General features: G+C 41.7%; 2 protein-coding genes across 2 annotated transcripts in view; one reads left to right on the forward strand and one right to left on the reverse strand.

Moving 5' to 3' along the window:
- The window catches only part of LOC120028062 (LYR motif-containing protein 4B), a 69,473-nt gene extending 55,547 nt beyond the window's left edge, over window positions 1–13,926 (forward strand). Inside the window, exon 3 of the mRNA XM_038973211.1 lies at window positions 13,086–13,926. Coding sequence (XP_038829139.1) covers window positions 13,086–13,136 — 51 coding nt within the window. The 3' untranslated portion in view covers window positions 13,137–13,926. The remainder of the gene's footprint in view (window positions 1–13,085) is intronic.
- A 3,480-nt stretch (window positions 13,927–17,406) lies between these two features.
- Window positions 17,407–19,938, reverse strand: LOC120027740 (protein phosphatase 1 regulatory subunit 3G-like). The gene has a single exon (XM_038972746.1). The coding sequence runs from the start codon at window positions 19,779–19,781 to the stop codon at window positions 18,936–18,938; it is 846 nt and encodes a 281-aa protein (XP_038828674.1). The 5' UTR covers window positions 19,782–19,938; the 3' UTR covers window positions 17,407–18,935.
- Window positions 19,939–24,424: the final 4,486 nt, after the last annotated feature.

Below are 24,424 nucleotides of genomic sequence, written 5' to 3' on the forward strand. Positions count from 1 at the left end.
TACATTACAGCCTTGTTCTAAAATGTTGATAAAATATATATAATCCTCATCAATCTACACACAGTGCCTCAATGACGGTGAAAACAGGATTTTTTTTTTAGAAATGTTTGCTAATTTATTGAAAATAAACAGAAACATAATGTAAATAAGTATTCAGACCCTTTGCTATGAGACTATTAATTGAGCTCCGGTGCATCCTGTTTCCATTGATCATCCTTGAGCTGTTTCTACAACTTGATTTGGAGTCCACTTGTGATAAATTCAATTGATTGGACATGATCTGGGAAGGCACATACCAGTATATAAGGTCCTACAGTTGACAGTGCATGTCAGATCAAAAACCAAGCCATGAGGTTGAAGGAATTGTCCGTAGAGCTCCGAGACAAGATTGTGTCGAGGCACAGATCTGGGGAAGGGTACCAAAGCATTTCTGCAGCATTGAAGGTCCCCGAAGAACACAGTGGCCTCCATCATTCTTAAATGTAAGAAGTTTGGAACCACCAAGACTCTTCCTAGAGTTGGCCGCCCAGCCAAACTGAGCAATCAGGGGAGAAGGGGCTTGGTCGGGGAGGTGACCAAGAACCCGATGGTCACTCTGACAGCTCCAGAGTTCCTCTGTGGAGATGGGAGAACCTCCCAGAAGAACAACCATCTCTGCAGCACTCCACCAATCAGGCCTTTATGATAGGGTGGCCAGACGGAAGCCACTCCTCAGTACAAGGCACATGCTAGCCCGGTTGGAGTTTGTCAAAAGGCACCTAAAGGATTGTCAGACCATGAAACAAGATACTCTTGTCTGATGAAACCAAGATTGAACTCTTTGGTCTGAATGCCAAACGTCACGTCTGGAGGAAACCAGGCACCGCTCATCAGCTGCCCAATAACATCCCTATGGCGAAGCAGCATCATGCTGTGGGGTTTGTTTTTCAACTGCAAGGACTGGGAGACTAGTCAAGTTTAAGGAAAAGATGAAGGGAGCAAAGTATAAAGAGTTACTCCATATTTCATAGTTTTGATGTCGTCACTATTATTCTACAATGTAGAAAAAAGTTTTTTTTTAAATAAAACCTGGAATGAGTAGGTGTCCAAACTTTTGACTGGTAATGTGTGTATGCATATTTATACACTGCTCAAAAAAATAAAGGGAACACTAAAATAACACATCCTAGATCTGAATGAATGAAATATTCTTATTAAATACTTTTTTCTTTACATAGTTGAATGTGCTGACAATAAAATCACACAAAAATGATCAATGGAAATCAAATTGATCAACCCATGGAGGTCTGGATTTGGAGTCACACTCAAAATTAAAGTGGAAAACCACACTACAGGCTGATCCAACTTTGATGTAATGTCCTTAAAACAAGTCAAAATGAGGCTCAGTAGTGTGTGTGGCCTCCACGTGCCTGTATGACCTCCCTACAACGCCTGGGCATGCTCCTGATGAGGTGGCGGATGGTCTCCTGAGGGATCTCCTCCCAGACCTGGACTAAAGCCAACTCCTGGACAGTCTGTGGTGCAACGTGGCGTTGGTGGATGGAGCGAGACATGATGTCCCAGATGTGCTCAATTGGATTCAGGTCTGGGGAACGGGCGGGCCAGTCCATAGCATCAATGCCTTCCTCTTGCAGGAACTGCTGACACACTCTAGCCACATGAGGTCTAGCATTGTCTTGCATTAAGAGGAACCCAGGGCCAACCGCACCAGCATATGGTCTCACAAGGGGTCTGAGGATCTCATCTCGGTACCTAATGGCAGTCAGGCTACCTCTAGCGAGCACATGGAGGGCTGTGCGGCCCCCCCAAAGAAATGCCACCCCACACCATGACTGACCCACCGCCAAACCGGTCATGCTGGAGGATGTTGCAGGCAGCAGAACGTTCTCCACGGCGTCTCCAGACTCTGTCACGTCTGTCACATGTGCTCATGTGCTCAGTGTGAACCTGCTTTCATCTGTGAAGAGCACAGGGCACCAGTGGCGAATTTGCCAATCTTGGTGTTCTCTGGCAAATGCCAAACGTCCTGCACGGTGTTGGGCTGTAAGCACAACCCCCACCTGTGGACGTCGGGCCCTCATACCACCCTCATGGAGTCTGTTTCTGACCGTTTGAGCAGACACATGCACATTTGTGGCCTGCTGGAGGTCATTTTGCAGGGCTCTGGCAGTGCTCCTCCTGCTCCTCCTTGCACAAAGGCGGAGGTAGCGGTCCTGCTGCTGGGTTGTTGCCCTCCTACGGCCTCCTCCACGTCTCCTGATGTACTGGCCTGTCTCCTTTTAGCGCCTCCCTGAGCCACTTGTGTGGGTTGTAGACTCCGTCTCATGCTACCACTAGAGTGAGAGCACCGCCAGCATTCAAAGTGACCAAAACATCAGCCAGGAAGCATAGGAACTGAGAAGTGGTCTGTGGTCACCACCTGCAGAATCACTCCTTTTTTGGGGGTGTCTTGCTAATTGCCTATAATTTCCACCTTTTGTCTATTCCATTTGCACAACAGCATGTGAAATTTATTGTCAATCAGTGTTGCTTCCTACGTGGACAGTTTGATTTCACAGAAGTGTGATTGACTTGGAGTTACATTGTGTTGTTTAAGTGTTCCCTTTATTTTTTTGAGCAGTGTATATATATATCTACCATTTTTATTTAGAATTTAATGTAAAATCTTATTTTCTTGTCTATTACTATTCTGCACTTTGTCATGTATTTGTATGTTTTCTATGGACCCCAGGAAGAGTAGCTGCTGCATGTGCAGTAGCTAATGGGGATCCTAATAAACTAAACTAGCAACCTTCTGTTTTACCGGCCCACTTCCCCACCAGTTTGCTTCAGATGAGGTATACCGGTATTGCAATATTGTATTCGATTTTCCATAGCAAAATAGAAAACACAAAGTAGACTAAATTCTTTGCTACCCGCTTTATGTTTTTGACATTTTTTATTTAACCTTTTATTTCATCACGGAGTCATACGACATAGTGTGTGCTATAGCTTGAAAAATAATTTTCCTACATTCGGACTGTTTTCCTCAAGAAATTAAGTCGGTTTCCTTTCCAGCTGAGTATCGCGATACTGCTATCGTGACAACTTCCCAACCCATATGGTCTACCATGTAAGGAACCATGGAGAAACAGGCACAACAAAGTGTTTATCCCACTAATTGAGGTGTGTATTAAAGGCACTGGACTATTAGAGGCAGAGTGTCAGAATCTAGAGGTGCCACTATTTGAGGCAACCCTGGACAGGTTGGGAGGAGGAGACCAATAGAATGTCAGGCAGGCACAGAAGTCTGAGGAGAGCCCCATTCCAAAACAACCAAGGGGATCCCTTCCTTCCGTCCTTTAGGAGAGCAATACGGTACAAATCTTCTCAACTTTCCAACTTTGTTAGATGAGGAATTGGTATTATAGTGGGGGAGGGAACAATGTATTTTTAAGGTCTTTGAATGGGTTTCTTCTTTTTTTTCACCGTTAGGTGATTGCGCTTTTGAGGACCATCTTCCCCCCACTTCAAAAGTGTTCCCTATCTGATACATGGCCAGCTGTTTGCATGGCTTTGAAATTTGCTGGAAACATCTGGCTGCTCACCAGCTGTGAGCAGAGTAAATATAGAAGAAGCACTAGGAGGTTGGGATACAGGTGAATTTAACAAGATAACGGGTCCCCACGCCTCATCCTAGCCTAAACACTCCTGTTCTTCAACTCCATGGGGTGGGTAGCAGCATCTGGTACCTCTTATATATTTGCTGAAGGACGAGGGCATGCCCATCACAGGTGCTCCCCTGGGGTGCCAGCCACCCAATGCCTTGCTGATGTCAGGGAAAAATAAATCTGCAGTACCACTCCACATTGGCCCCAGGTGCAAGCAGCACTGCAGAACTGGCACACTTAGAGGGCATGAGGTTAGTAGACTGTATGGATGGCACAGAGAAATGGTAGGAGCGTAGAGCAGGGATGGCGTTATGGTTGTGCCTTAGGGGGCCTGGCCCACCATACTGTACCTCCTTGCCCGTCCAACTAAAATATATTGATCATTTATTTGGCCAAGGCTCGCGCCAACAGAAAAAGACTAATCAATCTCAGTTAAAGCATCCGAGCGAGCGAAACAGCACACCTCTGTCTCAGTATGTGTAGACCATGCATTGTTTCTGATGCTGTCTGGACCAAAATAGCATGGCATGTCATAGTATTTCTGGCCAGACTCCATCAGATACATGGGCTACATATAGTGAGACAGAGGGGTGCTGTTTCGCTCGCTCGGATGCTTTCTCTGAGAGTTTCAGCAGAGAGGAAGTGACGCGAGAGGGCTCACTCGCTCAGCAAAATCTGTCCAGAATAAGCCCAATGCATTTCTATGGGCATAATATGCAGACCTAAATTTGTCTTCTACCTACACACCTTTGGGAAAATTACTTTTATTATTACCCCGGTCTAAATAAAATGTAAAAAATACTTCACCAGAGAGCATGACTGCTTCTTAGTTGTGTAGGCCTGTGCCTATTTGGGAAGCCTGCAATTTGGGCTGTGGCGTGTATTCATGGCTCCTAAAAATTGAACAATAAAAACATACAAAATAATGTATCTTTAATCGCTGTGTTTCATAAATGTCCTTCAATTGGCAAGAGGCTGAATGTATCTCCCCATTGTACATCTGAAGCAGAGAATAACTAAACTCAGTTTACATACACCTTAGCGAAATACATTTAAACTCAGTTTTTCACAATTCCTGACATTTAAAAATTCCCTGTCTTAGGTCAGTTAGGATCACCACTTTATTTTAAGAATGTGAAATGTCAGAATAATAGTAGAGAATTATTTCTTTCAGCTTTTATTTCTTTCATCACATTCCCAGTGGGTCAGAAGTTTACATACACTCAATTAGTATTTGGCATTGCCTTTAAATTGTTTAACTTGGGCGAATTTTGGCCCATTCCTCCTGGCAGAGTTGGTGTAACTGAGTCAGGTTTGTAGGCCTCCTTCCTCGCACACACTTTTTCAATTCTGCCCACATATTTTCTATGGGATTGAGGTCAGGGCTTTGTGATGGCCGCTCCAATACCTTGACTTTGTTGTCCTTAAGCCATTTTGCCACCGCTTTGGACGCATGCTTGGGGTCATTGTCCATTTGGAAGACCCATTTGCAACCAAGCTTTAGCTTCCTGACTGATGTCTTGAGATGTTGCTTCAATATATCCACATAATTTTCCATCCTCATGATGCCATCTATTTTGTGAAGTGCACCAGTCCCTCCTGCAGCAAAGCACCCCCACAACATGATGCTGCCACCCCCGTGCTTCATGGTTGGGATTGTGTTCTTTCCAAGTAAAAGTGGAAGTCACTCAGTAAAAGTCTAAAAGTATTTGGTTCTAAATATACTTAAGTATCAAATTCCTTAGACTGAGCACGATTTTCAAGTTTTAAAATGTATGGATAGCCAGGGGCACACTCCAACACTCTGACATCATTTATAAAAGATGCATTTGTGTTAAGTAAGTTCACCAGATCAGAGGCAATAGGGATGAGCAGGGATGTGCTCTTGATAAGTGAGTGAATTTGACAATTTATGTCCTGCTAAGCATTCAAAATGTAATGACTGCTTTTGGGTGTCATGGAAAATATATGGAGTAAAAAGTACATTTTCTTTAGGAATGTAGTGAAGTAAAATTTGCCCGAAATATAAATGCTAAAGTACATTTACCCCCAAAAATGACTTACCCTTTACGTCCCCCTCGGGACGGTTGAGCTAACGTAGGCTAATGTGATTAGCATGAGGTTGTAAGTAACAAAAAAAAATCACAGGACATACAGTAGACATCTGATATTGGCAGAAGGCTTGAATACTTTTTAATCTAACTGCACTGTCCAATTTACAGTGGCTACTACAGTGAAATAATACCATGCTATTGTTTGAGCTGAGTGCACAGTTATGAACTTGAAAAGTTATTAATAAACCATTTGGGCAGTCTTGATGCAACATTTTGAACAGAAATGCAATGGTTCATTGGATCAGTCTAAAACTTTGCACATACACTGCTGCCATCTAGTGGCCAAAATCTAAACTGCGCCTGGGCTGGAGTAATACATGATGGCCTTTCTCTTGCATTTCAAATATGGTACAAGAAAAATACCAAAGAAATACAAAAAAAACCTTGGTTTTACTTTTATCTTTTACCAGATCGAATGTGTTATTTTCCTGCATTCATTTTACATTTCCACAAACTTCAAAGTGTTTCCTTTCAAATGGTATCAAGAATATGCATATCCTTGCTTCAGGTCCTGAGATACAGGCAGTTAGATTTGGGTATGCCATTTTAGGTGAAAATTGGAAAAAAAAAGGGGTCCGATCCTTTAAGTTTTAAGTAGTACTTTTTAAGTATTTTTACTTAAGTACTTTACACCACTGATTTCACATGTACTGTAGGCCTACGTATTTTACAGGAAGTGAGCTATAATGATCAATGTCATGACTAGGGCGGTGGCGGTCATGACATTTTGTCAGCCGGTGATCAAGGTAACTGACCGTTAATTAACATAAACACATTTAGCATCTCCTGGCTTCCACGCACAGCCTACAAGCCACTGATGCAGACCTTTTGGAACATCTACATTTTAAAAAGTCTAAATCCATCACAATAAATGATATGAAGAAAATGTATTCTATTTCAGAAGAACAGAATAGCATACTCAGAGTTGTCCTTATGTTAAGCCCTGATCTGACTATGCCATATGGCTGTGGGATACACTTGTTCATTTAGCAGCCAAGATTTGCTTAGAATTCTGTGGCATTATTTTATAGCATGAAGAATACAATTGAACATAGCTGAATAAAATATAAATTATATTTTCTCCAAAGGATTTGAGGGAGTCCGGACATGCAGCTATTCTGTGTTGAGCTGTTAACAAAGAAACATGTACTCCTATATGCTTAATTTAGAGTTATTTATGTAACGTTAGTTGTGATACAAATGTTGGGCTATATGTTGTGATACGTTGTTAGGCTGAATGATGCGACTAATGATGATTTGAAAAAAGTTGAATGAACGGCATGAGCTCTGCTTTGTTTTTTTGTGCATGCTGTATACACTTCATCAGTCTCTCATTCAATTTTACAAGAACTTGATAATGCATCAAATTTCTCGACGGCATCCCCTTTGTGTGGCCATAGTGCACCCGAAAAAAATCTGTTCCTTTTGCGGCTAGTGGCCGTTGTGCCCTTGGGTTGAATATAATAATTATAATTCCCTTCTCCTGGCTGCGTGCTGAAGCACCTCACTCACATGTCTCTCCATCACGTGATCTGCCGTAGAAAAATGCTTATTGAAATTCTCGATTATCGTAGATTTATCGGTGGTGACAGTGTTTCCTAGCCTCAGTGCAGTGGGCAGCTGGGAGGAGGTGCTCTTATTCTCCATTGACTTTACAGTGTCCCAGAACTTTTTTGAGTTTGTGCTACAGGATGCAAATTTCTGTTTGAAAAAGCTAGCCTTTGTTTTCCTATTTGTATGTGTATATTGGTTCCTAACTTCCCTGAAAAGTTGTATATCGCGGGGGCTATGTGATGCTAGTGCAGTACGCCACAGGATGTTTTTGTGCTGGTCAAGGGCAGTCAAGTCTGGAGTGAACCAAGGGCTATATCTTTTTTTTTATATATATTTTTTGAATGGGGCATGATTAAGATGGTGAGGAAAGCACTTTTAAAGAATAACCAGGCATCCTCTACTGATGGAATGAGGTTAATATCCTTCCAGGATACCGGGGCCAGGTTGATTAGAAAGGCCTGCTCGCTGAAGTATTTTAGGAAGCGTTTGACAGTGATGATAGGTGGTTGTTTGACCGCGGACCCATTACGGACGCAGATAATGAGGCAGTGATCACCGAGATCCTGGTTAAGACAGCAAGGTGTATTTAGAGAGCAGGTTGGCCAGGATGATATCTATGAGTGTGCCCGTGTTTACGGATTTAGGGTTGAACCTGGTTCCTTGATAATGTGTGTGAGATTGAGGGCGTCTAGCTTAGATTGTAGGACGGCCGGGGTGTTAAGCATATCCCTGTTTAGGTCACCTAACAGTACAAACTCTGAAGATAAATGGGGGGCAATTAATTCACATATGGTGTCCAGGCCACAGCTGGGAGCTGTGTGAAAATCAATATTCCAAACATAGTCTGGGACAGTTGTGGGTTGCGATAGATTATTGCAACCACTAGCATCAAAAAACCTGTTTAAAGCAATGAGCCTGATGCAACGTATGAGAGCATTTGAACTTAAAATGTTGATACACTATTAGGCTATTTCTTCACATTATAAGCTCGGCAATGCTATAGGCACAAATGTTCCAATAGCAGGAAAACACAATTCTCAAAAGTGACCACAAATGTGATTTATGCATTACGCGAAAGGTGCGTTTTTATGGTGAAAATGATTTTACTCAAACTTGAAACTCACACACTGCGTATGTACAGTGCCTTCGGAACGTATTCAGGTCCTTTGACTTTTTCCACATTTTGTTACATTACAGCCTTATTCTAAAATGGATTAAAAAAAATTTTTTTTTAAATCATCAATCTACATACAATAACCTATAATGACAAAGCAAAACCCATATTTTTTGGGAAATTTTAGCAAATTAATAAAAAATAAAACACATACCTTATTTACATAAGTATTCGGACCCTTTGCTATGAGACTCGAAATTGAACTCTGGTGCATCCTGTTTACTTTGATCATCCTTGATGTTTCTACAACTTGGAGTCCACCTGTGGTAAATTCATTTGATTGGACATGATGTGGAGAGGCAGACACTTGTCTATATAAGGTCCCACAGTTGACAGTCCATGTCGGCGCTAAAACCAAGCCTTGAGGTCGAAGGAATTGTCCGAGCCCCGAGACTGGATTGTGTCGAGGCACAGATCAGGGGAAAGGTACCAACAAATATCTGCAGCATTGAAGGTACATAAGAACACAGTGACCTCCATCATTCTTAAATGGAAGAACCAAGACTCTTCCTAGAGCTGGCCGCCCGGCCAAACTGCGCAATCAGGGGAGAAGGGGCGTGACTAAATGGTCACGCTGAATTTAACTGTCTAATGACTTTTGAATCGCCGGTGTGGCGTTAATACGGTCACAGTAACAGCCCAAGTCATGACACAGGCACAATGAAAGAGCCATAAGCTATAATACAATCATGTTATTATACCAGAATCCAATTGGTAGCATATTACATGGAAAAATAATGATTAATGTATCATTTACAATGTAATGTGTTTACTGGTGATTTCACAATTTTTTATTTAGTCAACACATTCACAAATTGTGGCTGTGATCAGTTTGTAGGTTTGGGTTGATTTGAGTTTTATAGCTAGTAAGCAGCCCAAGCAAACATTGTGCATATCTTTCTTCACCCACCATCAACACCAACAATCTCTGTACTCCTCCTCCATGCCATTGACCTTCTGATTTTGTCTCCGTATTCTAGCAAAGCGACATCATATAGAGTTGGAAAACCAGACCCAGCAGTGATTGACTTTCCTCCATATGTTTTGGTTTTGCTTGCCCGGGAACTAATGGCCGGTGGAACTATGTTTCATGAACGGAAGATTTTCAAGCAAACATCTGCTCCTCGCCGGATTGGGTAATGGCAGCGGAAGCCACGTGCAATTTGCATCAAGTTCTACCGCTCCGCTGGCAGGGTTCTTGCCGCTCACCTTCCCACAATCCACTGCGCTTTGCTCCACGTTCCCCCATTGAAAATGAATGGGGGCGGAACGTCGTCTGACACATTCAGAAGTGTTGAAAACCCTTTACAGCCTACTACAAAATAGCCTATAGAATGGCGCACAGAATACAATCCAAACCAGTACCCTGTTGAAAAGGCTTGGTCTTTGTACAGTTGTACAGGCAACAGTGTTGAAGTCGTTCCCCAATACTTTAATGTCCAGGCAGAAAGCAAGACCCCCAAAATAACACCAAGGCCTTTGGCATCACTTTTGTTTGTTATAAGCCAGGTAAAGGGAAAGGAGTACCCTGCAATATTCTGTGCTTTTTTAAAATCCAGTAATATTAACCGGTACAAACTGTAACACAGTAACGAAGAAGATGGCAACAAAAAAAAACAGGTGCCTGTTGCGAAGGCCTGGTAGGTTTATAAACCTGCTAGGGCCATGTAGCTCTGCACTTTTGCACCAGCCATAAGCAGGTGCAAACTTTAACACAGGCCTTTAACAGGCCTTGTTGGTTTATATATCCACGTCCAGTAGATGGCTGTGCTCCCTGTTCTGGCTGTGGCAGCCGTAGGTGGTTCTGACGGATGGCTTGTGTCAACAGAACACAGGCATATTTACACAGGGGCGGGGGCTCTGCGAAATGGATCTTGATGCTCCTCTTTGCTGAGCCATCCCTTTGAGAAATGAACAGGCGCAGCCTTAGCCGATCTTGCGTATGTTCGTTCATTTCTCTGTCACTACTGCTTTTCCCGTGAGGGCAGCAAGTTGCCCGCACTTTACCAGCCGGACTTTTAACAGATGGCTTCCTTGACTCACTTTGAAGCATCTTTAATGTCGAAGCCATATATTGGATTTAGCCCCAGTGTCAGTCAGTGTTTGGGGAAGGGGATACCTAGTCAGTTGCACAACAAAATGCGTTCAACCGAAATGTGTCTAACGCATTTAATCAGAGAGGAGGTCTGAATCAGAGAGGTGTGGGGGGCAGCCTTAATCGACGTCCATGTCATCAGCGCCCGGGGAGCAATTGTTGTTCTGGGTTAACTGCCTTGCTCAAAGGCAGAACGGCAGATCTTTCCTCTTTGCCGGCTTGGGGAATTGAACCAGCGACCTTTGGGTTACTGGCCCAACGCTCTTAACCGCTAGGCTACTTGCATGAGAAGAGGGAGGGATGAGCTGCTTTGGTTCTGTTGATACAGCAGGTTAGGGTGTGTTTGTGTGTGCGTGTATGTGTATGTGAACTCAGCAAAAAAAGAGACGTCCCTTTTTCAGGACCCTGTCTTTCAAAGATAATTCGTAATTATCCAAATAACTTCACAGATCTTCATTGTAAAGGGTTGTTTCCCATGCTTGTTCAATGAACCATAAACAATTAATGAACATGCACCTGTGGAACGGTCGTTAAGACACTAACAGCTTACAGACGGTAGGCAATTAAGGTCACAGTTATGAAAATGTAGGACACTAAAGAGGCCTTTCTACTGACTCTGAAAAAACACCGAAAGATGCCCAGGGTCCCTGCTCATCTGTGTGAACGTGCCTTAGGCATGCTGCAAGGAGGCATGAGGACTGCAGATGTGGCCAGGGCAATAAATTGCAATGTCCGTACTGTGAGACGCCAAAGACAGGGAGACAGGACAGACAGCTGATCGTCCTCGCAGTGGCAGACCACGTGTAACAATACCTGCACAGGATCGGTACATCCGAACATCACACCTGCGGGACAGGTACAGGATGGCAACAACTGCCCGAGTTACCCCAGGAACGCACAATCCCTCCATCAGTGCTCAGACTGTCCGCAATAGGCTGAGAGAGGCTGGACTGAGGGCTTGTAGGCCTGTTGTAAGGCAGGTCCTCACCAGACATCACCGGCAACATCGTCGCCTATGGGCACAAACCCACCGTCGCTGGACCAGACAGGACTGGCAAAAAGTGCTCTTCACTGACGAGTTGCGGTTTTGTCTCACCGGGGGTGATGGTCGGATTCGCGTTTATCTTCGAAGGAATGAGCGTTACGCCGAGGCCTGTACTCTGGAGCGGGATCGATTTGGAGGTGGAGGGTCCGTCATAGTCTGGGGCAGTGTGTCACAGCAGCATCGGACTGAGCTTGTTGTCATTGCAGGCGTTACAGGGAAGACATCCTCCTCCCTCATGTGGTACCCTTCCTGCAGGCTCATCCTGACATGACCCTCCAGCATGACAATGCCACCAACCATACTGCTCGTTCTGTGCGTGATTTCCTGCAAGACAGGAATGTCCGTGTTCTGCCATGGCCAGAGAAGAGCCCGGATGTCAATCCCATTGAGCACGTCTGGGACCTGTTAGATCGGAGGGTGAGGGCTAGGGCCATTCCCCCCCAGAAATGTCCGGGAACTTGCAGGTGATTTGGTGGAAGAGTGGGGTAACATCTCACAGCAAGAACTTGCAAATCTGGTGCAGTCCATGAGGAGGAGATGCACTGCAGTACTTAATGTAGCTGGGGCCACACCAGCTACTGACTATTACTTTTGACTTGACCCCCCCCCCCCACCACCACCTTTGTTCAGGGACACATTATTCCATTTCGGTTAGTCACATGTCTGTGGAACTTGTTCAGTTTATGTTTCGGTTGTTGAATCATGTTATGTTCATACAAATATTTACACATGTTAAGTTTGCTGAAAATAAACGCAGTTGACAGTGAGAGGACGTTTCTTTTTTAGCTGAGTTTGTGCTTGTATATACAGTATGTGTATTGAGTGCTGATAAGTTAAAAGCTGTGAACAACTTAAGACATGGGAATTGTGATTTCGAAGGCTGTGTTTAGGTTAGACAAGTATAGTCATCGCTTGATGTTTGAAGTAGCAGGTGACTGCCAAGAATATGTGCAAAGATACCCATAGCAAGGGAAAAGTATGCATTTTAATCTGAACTGTTGAACTGGCACCACATTTAAACAGATTGTGCACTCATGAGAAGTCCTGACTCTCTAGATTCCAATTTCACAGTGGACTGTCAGAACAGGTCACCAGACTTTGATACTGTAGGTCAATGTTGTAACTTGCAGTATCGATGAACTGAGCTTTGCTCCCACAGTTCAGTATGGATTTGTCAGACATAGTCTGCCTACAGTATTCATCTGAACCACTAAAATGTTGTGGGGAAATGAAGCCCAGGTTGTCTGACAACCTCAGCAACTAAGTGTTATTTTAGGGTACGCAAATGCTCCCTATATAGTGATGTTTATTTACAAAATCAATCAGTTTTGCAACACATTCGTTGTGATTGCCAACACAACTTACCCTAACAATCTTTATGGACGACATATCAAATTATGGAATTCCGGTGAACATCCCCTTTAAGTCCTTTTTTCCCCTCCTTTCTCCACAGGTTGCTATAGGCAAGATGTACCCGACCCAGAAGACTATTGTTGAGGGGTAGGGGTCGAAGAGGAACCCACCGATGGGCATTGATGGAGTGTCTCAGAACGAGAGGAAACGATGCCCAAGAGACCATGGGAGACGGAGCACTGAACCGCAACCTCACTTTCCCTTTCACATGGAAGCTTTATTTTCCGACGCCCTCATTGGATGGATAGGGGGAAAGCCTATGGGTTGGGCCTACTTTGTCCGACATCAAATTGTCCTTTTATCTCTAGACCAGTGTTCCCAACTCTCCACATTTTTGTTCTAGCCCTGCACTGATACACATGATTCAACTAGACAGGGGCTTGCTGATGTAGTTGATTATTTTAATGTGTCAGAGCAGCCCTAAAACAGAAATGTGGACTATTTAGCGTTCCCCACGAGAGGGTTGGGAAACACTGCCCTAGACATTTCGTGATGGACTGTCGTAGATCTGAAAGCATCAGATAGGCATTAGAAATAAAAGTAATAATGTCACCTAGCCTTTTGGTAGGCAATAGAGATTCTACCATATTGCTCACACCTTTACATATATATATATATGGTGGGAATAGGCAAGGGGATGGTTGATTTCCGACTTGGCAACTGTGCAGCGTTGACGACGTTAACGATTGTCCTTGGTCACTATATACTGTACCCTCTTCACCATACTACAGTAATGAGCTTATTTTGTGAGCTGTAAGAGTTGTAACAGTGCCACGGTGTACACATGGCCTTGATTCCCTTGTTCTATTTTTCTATTGTGTGTTGTATATATGATTTGTCGTCATGTAAGATGGTGTATAAACAGACTGAAGATTTGCAGATCTGAATCGCATTATTGTCTCCATACTCTTTAGTCATGACTCCGTTGGTCGAGCATGGCACTTGCAACGCCAGGGGTCATGGGTTAGATTCCTGCTGATGCCCCCCATACATCAAATGTATGCATGCATGACTGTAAGTTGCTTTAGGGAAAGGGGGATGGATAACTAGTCAGTTGTACAACTGAATGCCTTCAACTGACGTGTCTTCCGCATTTAACCCAACCCCCTCTGAATCAGAGAGGTGTGGGGGGCTGCCTTAATAATCAACATCCACGTCTTCGGGGAACAGTGGGTTAACTGCCTTGCTCAGCTTTATGACACTATTATTCTATTATGACAAGTCTTACAATGCATTAAAGCTGCATCATAATGCATTACACGTGGAGGCTTTAATTATACCTGGAGGCAAATAATGGAAATGGGTGATGTTCCACATGATTTGAAGAAGGCAGTGAATTGGAGTTGGGTGATAGGATGAATGTATCCCTTTTTGTTGGTTTTAGATAAGCAGTGACCTAGTTAGTAGACGGAGACTGGTATAAAGATTCTATTAACACACAAGGATCAAAGTTGAAAGCTCCCGCATATGTCATCTCCAAATATCTTATCTGCTTCTGATCAGTGTTTTAGGGTGATCAACAAAAGCTGTTTTGAAGCACATGAACATCAAGGAAAGGTTCAAATATGTTTTAAATAATTTCAAATACTTTATCTATGCTTGAGATTGAGCTGGCCTAGCTTAATGGACCAATAGAATAGTACCAAATGGCAAGTCCCGACCATCTGGCATTCCAGGCAGGCTGCAGTGAACACTCAAAGTATTTTAAAGATTCCAGATAGAATTTGAACCCAGGAAGCATCACTAAGACAACTGGGACTGATTACTTTGAGAGGATACTTGATAATGACAGTTTAGTCATCATGTCATGTACTGTTTAAAAGAAAGAACATTCCGCATTTAAAACATTTTGTCCATTTCATTGGTTCATATACAGTTGAAGTCGGAAGTTTACATACACTGACATTATACTGACATTAATCCATGTAAAAATTCCCTGTCTTAGGTTAGTTAGGATCACCACTTCATTTTAAGAATGTGAAATGTTAGAATAATAGTAGAGAGAACTATTTATTTAAGCTTTTATTTCTTTCAACACATTCCCAGTGGGTCAGAAGTTTACATACACTCAATTAGTATTTGGTAGCATTGCCTTTAAATTGTTTAACTTGGGTCAAACGTTTCGGGTAGCTTCCACAAGCTTCTGACAATAGGTTGGGTGAATTCTGGCACATTCCTCTTGACAGAGCTGGTGTAACTGAGTCAGGTTTGTAGGCCTCCTTGCTCGCACACGCTTTTTAAGTTCTGTCAACAAATTTTCTATGGGATTGAGGTCAGGGCTTTGTGATGGCCATTGCAATACCTTGACTTTGTTGGCCTTAAGCCATTACTCTTGGGGTCATCGTTAATTTGGAAGACCCATTTGCAACCAAGATTTAACTTCCTGACTGATGTCTTGAGATGTTGCTTCAATATATCCACATAATTTTCCATCCTCATGATGCCATCTATTTTGTGAAGTGCACCAGTCCCTCCTGCAGCAAAGCACCCCCACAACATGATGCTGCCACCCCCGTGCTTCACGGTTGGGATGGTGTTCTTTGGCTTGCTAGCCTCCCCCGTTTTTCCTCCAAACATAACGATGGTCATTATGGCCAAACAGTTCTATTTTTGTTTCATCAGACCAGAGGACCTTTCTCCAAAAAGTATGATCTTTGTCCCCATGTGCAGTTGCAAACCGTAGTCTGGGTTTTTATGGCTATTTTGGAGCAGTGGCTTATTCCTTGCTGAGCGGCCTTTCAGGTTATGTCGATATAGGACTCGTTTTACTGTGGATATAGAAACTTTTGTACCTGTTTCCTCCAGCATCTTCACAAGGGCCTTTGCTGCTGTTCTGGGATTGATTTGCACTTTTCGCACCAAAATATGTTCATCTCTAGGAGACAGAACGCGTCTCCTTCCTGAGTGGTATGATGGCTGTGTGGTCCAATGGTGTTTATACTTGCTTACTATTGTTTGTTCAGATGAGCGTGGTACCTTCAGGCGTTTGGAAATTGCTCCCAAGGATGAACCAGACTTGTGGAGGTCTACATTATTTTTCCTGAGGTCTTGGCTGATTTCTTTTGATTTTCCCATGATGTTAATCAATGAGGCACTGAGTTTGAAGGCCTTGAAATACATCCACAGGTACACCTCCAATTGACTCAAATTATGTCAATTAGCCTATCAGAAGCTTCTAAAGCCGTGACATGATTTTCTGGAATTTTCCAAGCTGTTAAAAGGCACAGTCAACTTAGTGTATGTAAACTTCTGACCCACTGGAATTGTGATACAGTGAAATAATCTGTCTGTAAACAATTGTTGGAAAAATGACTTGTGTCATGCACAAAGTAGATGTCGTAACCGACTTGCCAAAACTATAGTTTGTTATTAACAAGAAATTTGTGGAGTGGTTGAAAAACGAGTTTTAATGACTCCAACAAGTGTATGTAAACTTCCGACTTCAACTGTATTCAATAGCCCAATTGATGTCATGTATAGTGCATGAATCGCAGGATTAAAACAACATACCGTGTTGCACTGTTACATCAACATACAGTACATGTACCATTTTAAGATTGAGATAAACTTTGCATTTTCACATTGTCTATAATCTGTACATTCAGTTCAGTAGGCCAAGAGTCTAAGACTGGACAGTTACATGAACAAGTACATGAACATGCTGTGCAAACTCCAGACCTGAGTTCAAATACTATTTGAAATGTTTTCATATTTGAACACTGAACAATGTTGTCCGGAGAGATTCTTATCACTACAGAGCTGCAGCCTGGAAACCAGCCATTCTCTGTTGACAGAGTAAACTCCACGTGATTTGTTGATTTGCCTCTTGAACTTTGGTCAGAGGACAGGTACGCTATGGGACAACCACCAAGTAGTACTGCACTAAAGGGTACATGACAGGCCAAACAAGGGAAGTGACATCACTGGCATCAGTAGTGTGCTGCTCACATACCCACCAGGCGTATTCCAAACACACTGGGAAAGTTCTGACTGTAGAGAAAGCAGTGGAAGAGTTTTGATAAGGTGGTGTCATCATAGAGATTCTATGTAATTATATGGATGTCATAATGTCAAATAAGTTTTACATTAAATGTATTACAGATGAATGTAATTGGCCTATGTATGACTTAATAGCTACGTAGATGTGTAATATACGCTTTATAATATGATAAGCAGTTGACGTAAAGCATGACCAAGTTCCACCCCCAAACATGTAGCATATATACAAATCAGTCATAGCTTTCATTTGGACAGCAAATGCTGTCTGCCAACGGGCACTGTGACATGCTAACATATAGAGCTCTGTTCTTCTCATTAATTGAGGGAAACCAGTGCGCTACAGAGAACAGTAAATAGTATAATATGTGCCACGAACCTGCAGCCTCTTAGACCATTTTATTCAAATCAAAGTGTATTGGTTGTGTATACAGATTTGCAGATGTTATACCAGGTGCAGCAAAATGATTATGTTACTAGCTCCAACAGTAGAATAAAAAACATGAGCTGGCACACACCCAGAAAAATTATTTTGTGTGGAGATGCTGACTGATGGCGAATTAACTATAAACTAGCTCCAACAGTGCAGCAGAATGTCTCGCAAATACAATACAAACACACAAATAATCAAAAAAGATATAATCAAGAATTGACCAGCCCAATTAACAATCCAGTGTAGATATTCACTGTTCAAGATCTACAAGCCTTTCACTGTGTAGCCATCCACACCTATATAACAGATTGCTCATTCTTCTTTCCTTGGTGTCCATGGGAGAACAAACAATAATTAATATGGTTCGTGGCAGAGAACTCTGGCTGATTTAGCTTCTCACATGATTTTATAACTAGGATAAATCACACATTTTCAAACTGCAATATTCTGGGCCCTGAATCAAAGGCTATGACTGAAATGGTACACTACTTAAGATCAGCCATTCCCTTTAGTGCAATGCTTTGGACCAGAGATCAAAAACATTGCACTATAGGTCAAAAGTAGTGCACTCTTTAAGAAATAGGCTGCCACAAGTTTAGCATTATCTTTTACCGTTGATTCACATAGGATTAGGTGGTGCACACTGTATGAGTTGACTATATGAAGTACAGTGCCCGGCGCTTATAAGTATGACAATGTGTACAGTGCCAAGGACATTGTACATTTAAGGATGTTTACATCACGTATTCTATGCTTTTCTTTTAGCACTAAATTGATTATTTGATTCAGTCATATTAGCGGAGTGCACTGTACTGCAATTGTTAATATGGCAGAGAACATTCACAATGATGAAACTGATTAACACAACACAATTCATAAAAATATCTGAATTCATAAGTCATTACAATTCACAACTCAGCACAGTAGGATAGCTCTCCTGATTAGATTACATGATATGCAAATATTATGTAGAACAGGTGAACTCCCCTTTGGTTATGGGTATTTGTACTGTCATGTCTCTTAAAATACTTAATTGGCAGTCTTTTAGTATGGTCTTGGGTCTGTGCAGTCCCCACTGGCAGTGTAGCTGATAAATGTTCATCGGTCATTCACAGATCCTAATGGCAATTCTTGTGTTATGAAATGCTGTTCCAGAGGAGGTCAGAATACTCAACTGGACAGATGCAAACTTGGCAACTCCATGTTTTACTTTTAAAAAGGATGGATCTGAGTGGTTCCCTTTTTTGGTTCAAAGTCAGCACATCAATCTTCAGTAGGCCTAAAGTCATAATAATCATTATGAACGCATAACCACCTCGATAATAACACGGTGGGGCCGGATGTAAAGGGGAAAATGCTAACTTTATTGAAAAGTATATATCAATCCACGTGATAGAGAACAACTTCCTAAGAACACTTGTTGAACGACACCAACTTTACGCACGTGCACAAGAGCGCGTTTTAAGTGGCGTGAAATGCCGCGCTCTCGTAGGTCACCATACCTGTACAGTGATACTTCAAGGTATAGTTTTGTCCATTGTTGTTATCCCAAAACTCGCCCTGGTCATTCCTGATGTACACGGCGAAGTGCACCGAGGAAGTTGGGTCTAGGAACGGAGGTGTGTACAAGGTAAAGGTATAACGCTCACCGACAATATTGTCATCCACAGGCATGGGTATCGCCTGCGCGTCCACGGAAGACAGCCACTCGTTGAACGTGTACCTCACACCAACTTCCCTCTTACAACAACTTTGAATATTTGTCCGAATCTGCCCACGGACGTCAAACCGGGTGATGGTCACCTTCTCCAGGTTGACGTGTCGCTGCAATACCGTGGTTTCAAAATGTTCAGACTCAACTGGCATCTTGAAAGTTGGGACGAGACGATCCATGGTCAAGGTGGATTCAAAGTGTATGCACAGGTCCCCAAATGGATACTCTCGGTCCTGCAGTTGAGGGGGGAAGCTCTGCAGTCTTGAAAATACCTTGGACGGGATTTGCGGGTCTTCTGTTGTGCTGAAGTGCTTCACACTTGCCAAATCAAGCCCCATGGAGTCTGCGAACTTCACTCGTTTTCGGCCGTTATTGGCTATTTCTTCAAAAAGCGTAGCCTGCTTTTGGTACGCGGGCAGGGATTTCGCTCTTCGCCTGTCTTTCATACACATTTCTAGCGGTTCCAATAAGCCATTTTTCAACTCCTCATCATTACCATTCTCCGTTGGCTCCTCATCAATTCCCGATAGCATGGTTTTACCTGAATTCGGAGAACACTGTTTGGAATCAAGCAGGAGGCCTGAATCAGACATATTGGTAATGCGTGCGTTATGAATAAACACCGGAACAGTTCCAATGATGAAGTTTACATTCCCATGGAACTTCTCAGTTTGTGTGATACGCCCATTTAAAAGCTCATCATCCAACTCTGCCTGTTTCTGTGTTCAGCATCAGTCTTTGGAAAGTAATGCAATCTCATTTCACGTCATTGCAACGTAATAGAGAGCACTATTCGATGTGGTAAAAGGAGGCAATGGAATGATGACGTTCCATTGACCAACTTGGCTTGCATTTAACTAATCTGATGAACAAAGTGGATATTCGTCAAATCCGTCATGATTTATGTATTGTAACATGCCCACAATGTGCTTAGCTAAGTCCGATTTGGATATAGTTGGCTGTTTTTGCTGCATAACATGAAGAAGTTGTCACTTTTCAGGTTTAGAAGAAGTGACTGCAGTTTGTATAAGTTAACATGCATAAATCTTTGATGGTAGTAGTCAAAAGTCGTTTTGTAATGCAGTTGATTGGTAAGGATGACATAAACTTGTTTTGGGGTTGACATCCATACAAGCATTATGCTCCGTTTTGTACCTCAACATAGTGTGAAATACACAAACAATAGCCTAAATGTAGGTTAATTTTGCTGGGGGTAATGAGGAGATTCAGGATCTTTCCCCCATGGCCCTTTCCCCCACATATTTATATGGCAATTCCATTGTTTTTTGTAGGCAGTAACTCTGCAATGGCTTGTTGGCCAAAGCCTATGGGGAAATTAATGGTGTTTTTGTCTGTTTTTTCAAAAAAAAAATATGAACACCAAGAAATAAGGTTTGTGGTAACACAGGCTTAGGCGATCTTATACATTTTGTTATATTTATGTGCTTGTTTTGATTGGATAAATGCTTAAAAATTCACATAAAGTTATGTTAGCTGATGAAGATTATCTCATAGAACAAAACCTAACTTTGTACATTTTTAAGCATTTATCCAATCAAAACAAGCACACAATTCCTCAAGGTTATCTTAACTGGCTGATATTATCTAATTGAACAAAACTTATAAGATCTCCTAAGCCTGTATTAACCTCAGACTTTCTTTTCAGCATTTCCCAGAACCCCATTCATTTCCCCCATAGGAATGGATGAACGAACCAGAGGTAACTAATTTCTGTTTTTTAGGACTATAAGCTGGCGAGCTCTATTCAAGCTTACAAACAGCTCACCTGCAGACATTTTGTGAATTTTAAAGCATTTATCCAATCAAAACATGCGCATAAATGCTTCATAATTCATAAAGGTCATGTTAACGGACTGATATTATATCATAGAACAAAACGTATAAGATCTCCTAAGCTTACAAACAGCTCACCTGCACAGCACGCTGGAGCGTGTGCTGAAGACGCATTAGGGTATTGGGCTATGAAGTAACAAATTATTAATTATCAAAATTGACATTATTCAATATTAACAAATTCATGTTTTAATGCCAACATCTACATGTAGTTTGGTGACAATATAATACTGTAGGCTATTTTTTGCATCAGAAAATAAATAGACCCACATTCGAGACCCTTTCAAACCCTTGATATGAAAATAACCTAGTAACCTTATAAGCATAATAAAATAGGCCTATACTTGTTTGTTGCTCATGAATAATCATTACTGTGATTTCAGCCACAAAAACAACTAAATTGCATTGATAAGTGATAGCCTTCTGTAGTTCCAGTTGCATCACAGTAGACAAAACCTGTCACAAAATCCATATAGGTCCTCTGCACGGACATCATGCCATGACATTTGGTTCACTTTGTTGGATTTTTCACCATATTTGTCCAAGCAAGTGGTAATATCTGTTGACATCAACAGCATCTAGATTTTCAAATCACGCATTTCATTAAAATGCCTATATTGTTAATATCTGTGTAGATGATATCACATCACATGTTTCATCCAGAATATGAAAGTGACAAGTTTCCCCCTCATTCAAATCTAGGGCCATCACTATCTCAATAAAATAAAATATACTTTTAAAAATAAACCATTTTAATATTTTATTTAACTAGGCAGTTAAGAACAAATTCTTATTCGCAATGATGGCCTACAAGGGAACAGCAGGTTAACTGCCTTGTTCAGGGGCAGAACAATAGATGTTTTCCCTTGTCAGCTCGGGGATTTGATTCTGCAACCTTTTGGTTACTGACCCAACACTCTAACCACTAGGCTACCTGCAGCCCCACAAATAGTTAAGAACTACTGACACAAACAACCAAAGCTTCCCTGATGACATGCAAAATCCTAGATGTGGGCTCTATACCACACTTTAGTGTTCCATTATTAAAGTGGCCATTATTAGTCACTTTACATACTGCTTTACTCATCTCATATGTATATACTATTCAACTGTATTTTAGTCAATGCCACACCAACATTACTCATCCTAATATTTATATATTTCTTAATTCCATTATTTTACTTTTATATGTGTGTATTGTTGTGAATTGTCAGATACTACTGCACTGTTGGAGCTAGGAACATTGCTAAATATGTGTGACCAATACAATTTTATTTTGATTTATAATAAAACTTCTCAGCACAGCAATTATTTTACCACTAGATGGTGCTCTATAACTATTCTACAAAGCCACAGACAAATTATATAATGGGAATGCACAGAGGTGGGTTTTGCAAAAGTAATACCCAATCAAAGTATGATAATAAAGTTAGAGGCATGTGACAAATTAGCATACGTTTAATACCCGCTGTTTCTCTGTGGACCAACGCTTAATTGTTGATATATGATCAAATAGACTACTGTAACACTTTATTTGGAATTACTTTATTGAACAAACAAAAATGAAAGATGTACAATTACATTTGAGCAGCTGTAGAACATTCAGTGGTGAGTTCCCCTGCCTTCTAACACCCTAGCAGTTTAAAAAGCAGGGACAACCATGATATTTTACCATTAAAAAACACATTGTACTGGTCATAACTTTATCCCGATTAAAATGGCTCCCAGAGTGTGAGTCTCTACCCAGCAGTCACTTAAAATCAGTGCAAGCATGTGACCTTCTCTATGGAACATTGAGACCCATGTCACCAGGAATGTGGGACCATTGGGTTGACAGTTTTGCATACTGGGTTTGGGGACCATTCGGTTCACAGTTTTGCATATGTTAAACGCAAAAGGTAAGATGTGAAGCACATAAGATATTATAGGCTGCTTTTATAAGCCTACACTTCCATGTTCTGTTTCAATCGCAGGGTTAGAGTAATAGTGATATGACAACATAAAAATATATACAGGTAACTGACAAAATAATGGAAACTCAAGTAAATACAAAGTATATTGAAAGCAGGTGCTTCCACACAGATGTGGTTCCAGGGTGAATTAAGCAATACAAATCACATGTATAAAAATGCTTGGCTGGCCAGTGGATGACAATGCCCCCATCCACAGGGCACGAGTGGTCACTCAATGGTTAGATGATGATGAGCTGTGAGTTGAGGACCAATTAAATCCCTCTTGCAAAGATTGCATTATTTCATTTTAACTTGCCCATGGATTGATGTTTCAGCATTGTCTCAAGAGTTTGGCATTTGACTAGTCATGTACGACATGCATACGCAGTTACAAGCCTGCTAGAGTTAGAGGCAAGCAGAGGAGCAATATCCACCGTCATAGTACAGATGAAGCCTGAGCTGGAATGTGAAGTTAACTGAAGCCGGGTAAGCTTTAGAAAACACCGAGTAGATCTAGCTTGCTTCATAGAATACCGCTAAGATTTCAACCCAATTGAACACCTACGGGAGATTCCGGAGCGGCGCCTGAGACAGCGTTTCCACCACAAATAACAAAGTACCAAATTATGGAATTTCTTGTGGGAGAACGGTGTCACATCCCTCAGAGCTCCAGCTGTTCTGGCTCATGGTAGCCCAATGCCATATTAAAACACCTTATTTTGGCAGTTACCTGTCTATTTCAATTTTACATTCTCAATACATGAATCTACATTTGTCTAAAATCTCAATATGTAAATAAGTACTTTATTTATATATACACACAGTCATGTGAAAAAGTAAGTATACCCCCTGGAAAGTGGTCTTAAAAAAATACATACATTTAATAACCAGTCAAAAGTTTGGACACACCTACTCATTGCAGGGTTTTTCTTTATTTTTACCATTTTCTACATTGTAGAATAATAGTGAAGACATCAAAACTATGAAATAACACATGTGGAATTCTGTAGTAACCGAAAAAGTGTTAAACAAATCAAAATATATTTTATATTTGAGATTCTTCAAAGTAGCCACCATTTGCCTTGACAGCTTTGCACACTTGGCATTCTCTCAACCAGCTTCATGAGGTAGTCACCTAGAATGCATTTCAATTAACAGGTGTGCTTTGTTAAAAGTTCATTTTTTAAATGCATTTCCTTCTTAATGAATTTGAGCCAATCAGTTGTGTTGTGACATGGTAGGGGTGGTATACAGAAGTTAAGCTTATTTGGTAAAAGACCAAGTCGATATTATGGCAAGAACAGCTCAAATGGAGGTGGTTTGGGATGAGTTGGACCGCAGAGTGAAGGAAAAGCAGCCAACAAGTGCTCAGCATGCGTGAACTCCTTCAAGACTGTTAGAAAAGCATTCCAGGTGAAGCTGGTTGAGAG

This window comes from Salvelinus namaycush, chromosome 33 (assembly GCF_016432855.1).
Source record: "Salvelinus namaycush isolate Seneca chromosome 33, SaNama_1.0, whole genome shotgun sequence".
NCBI lineage: Eukaryota > Metazoa > Chordata > Actinopteri > Salmoniformes > Salmonidae > Salvelinus > Salvelinus namaycush.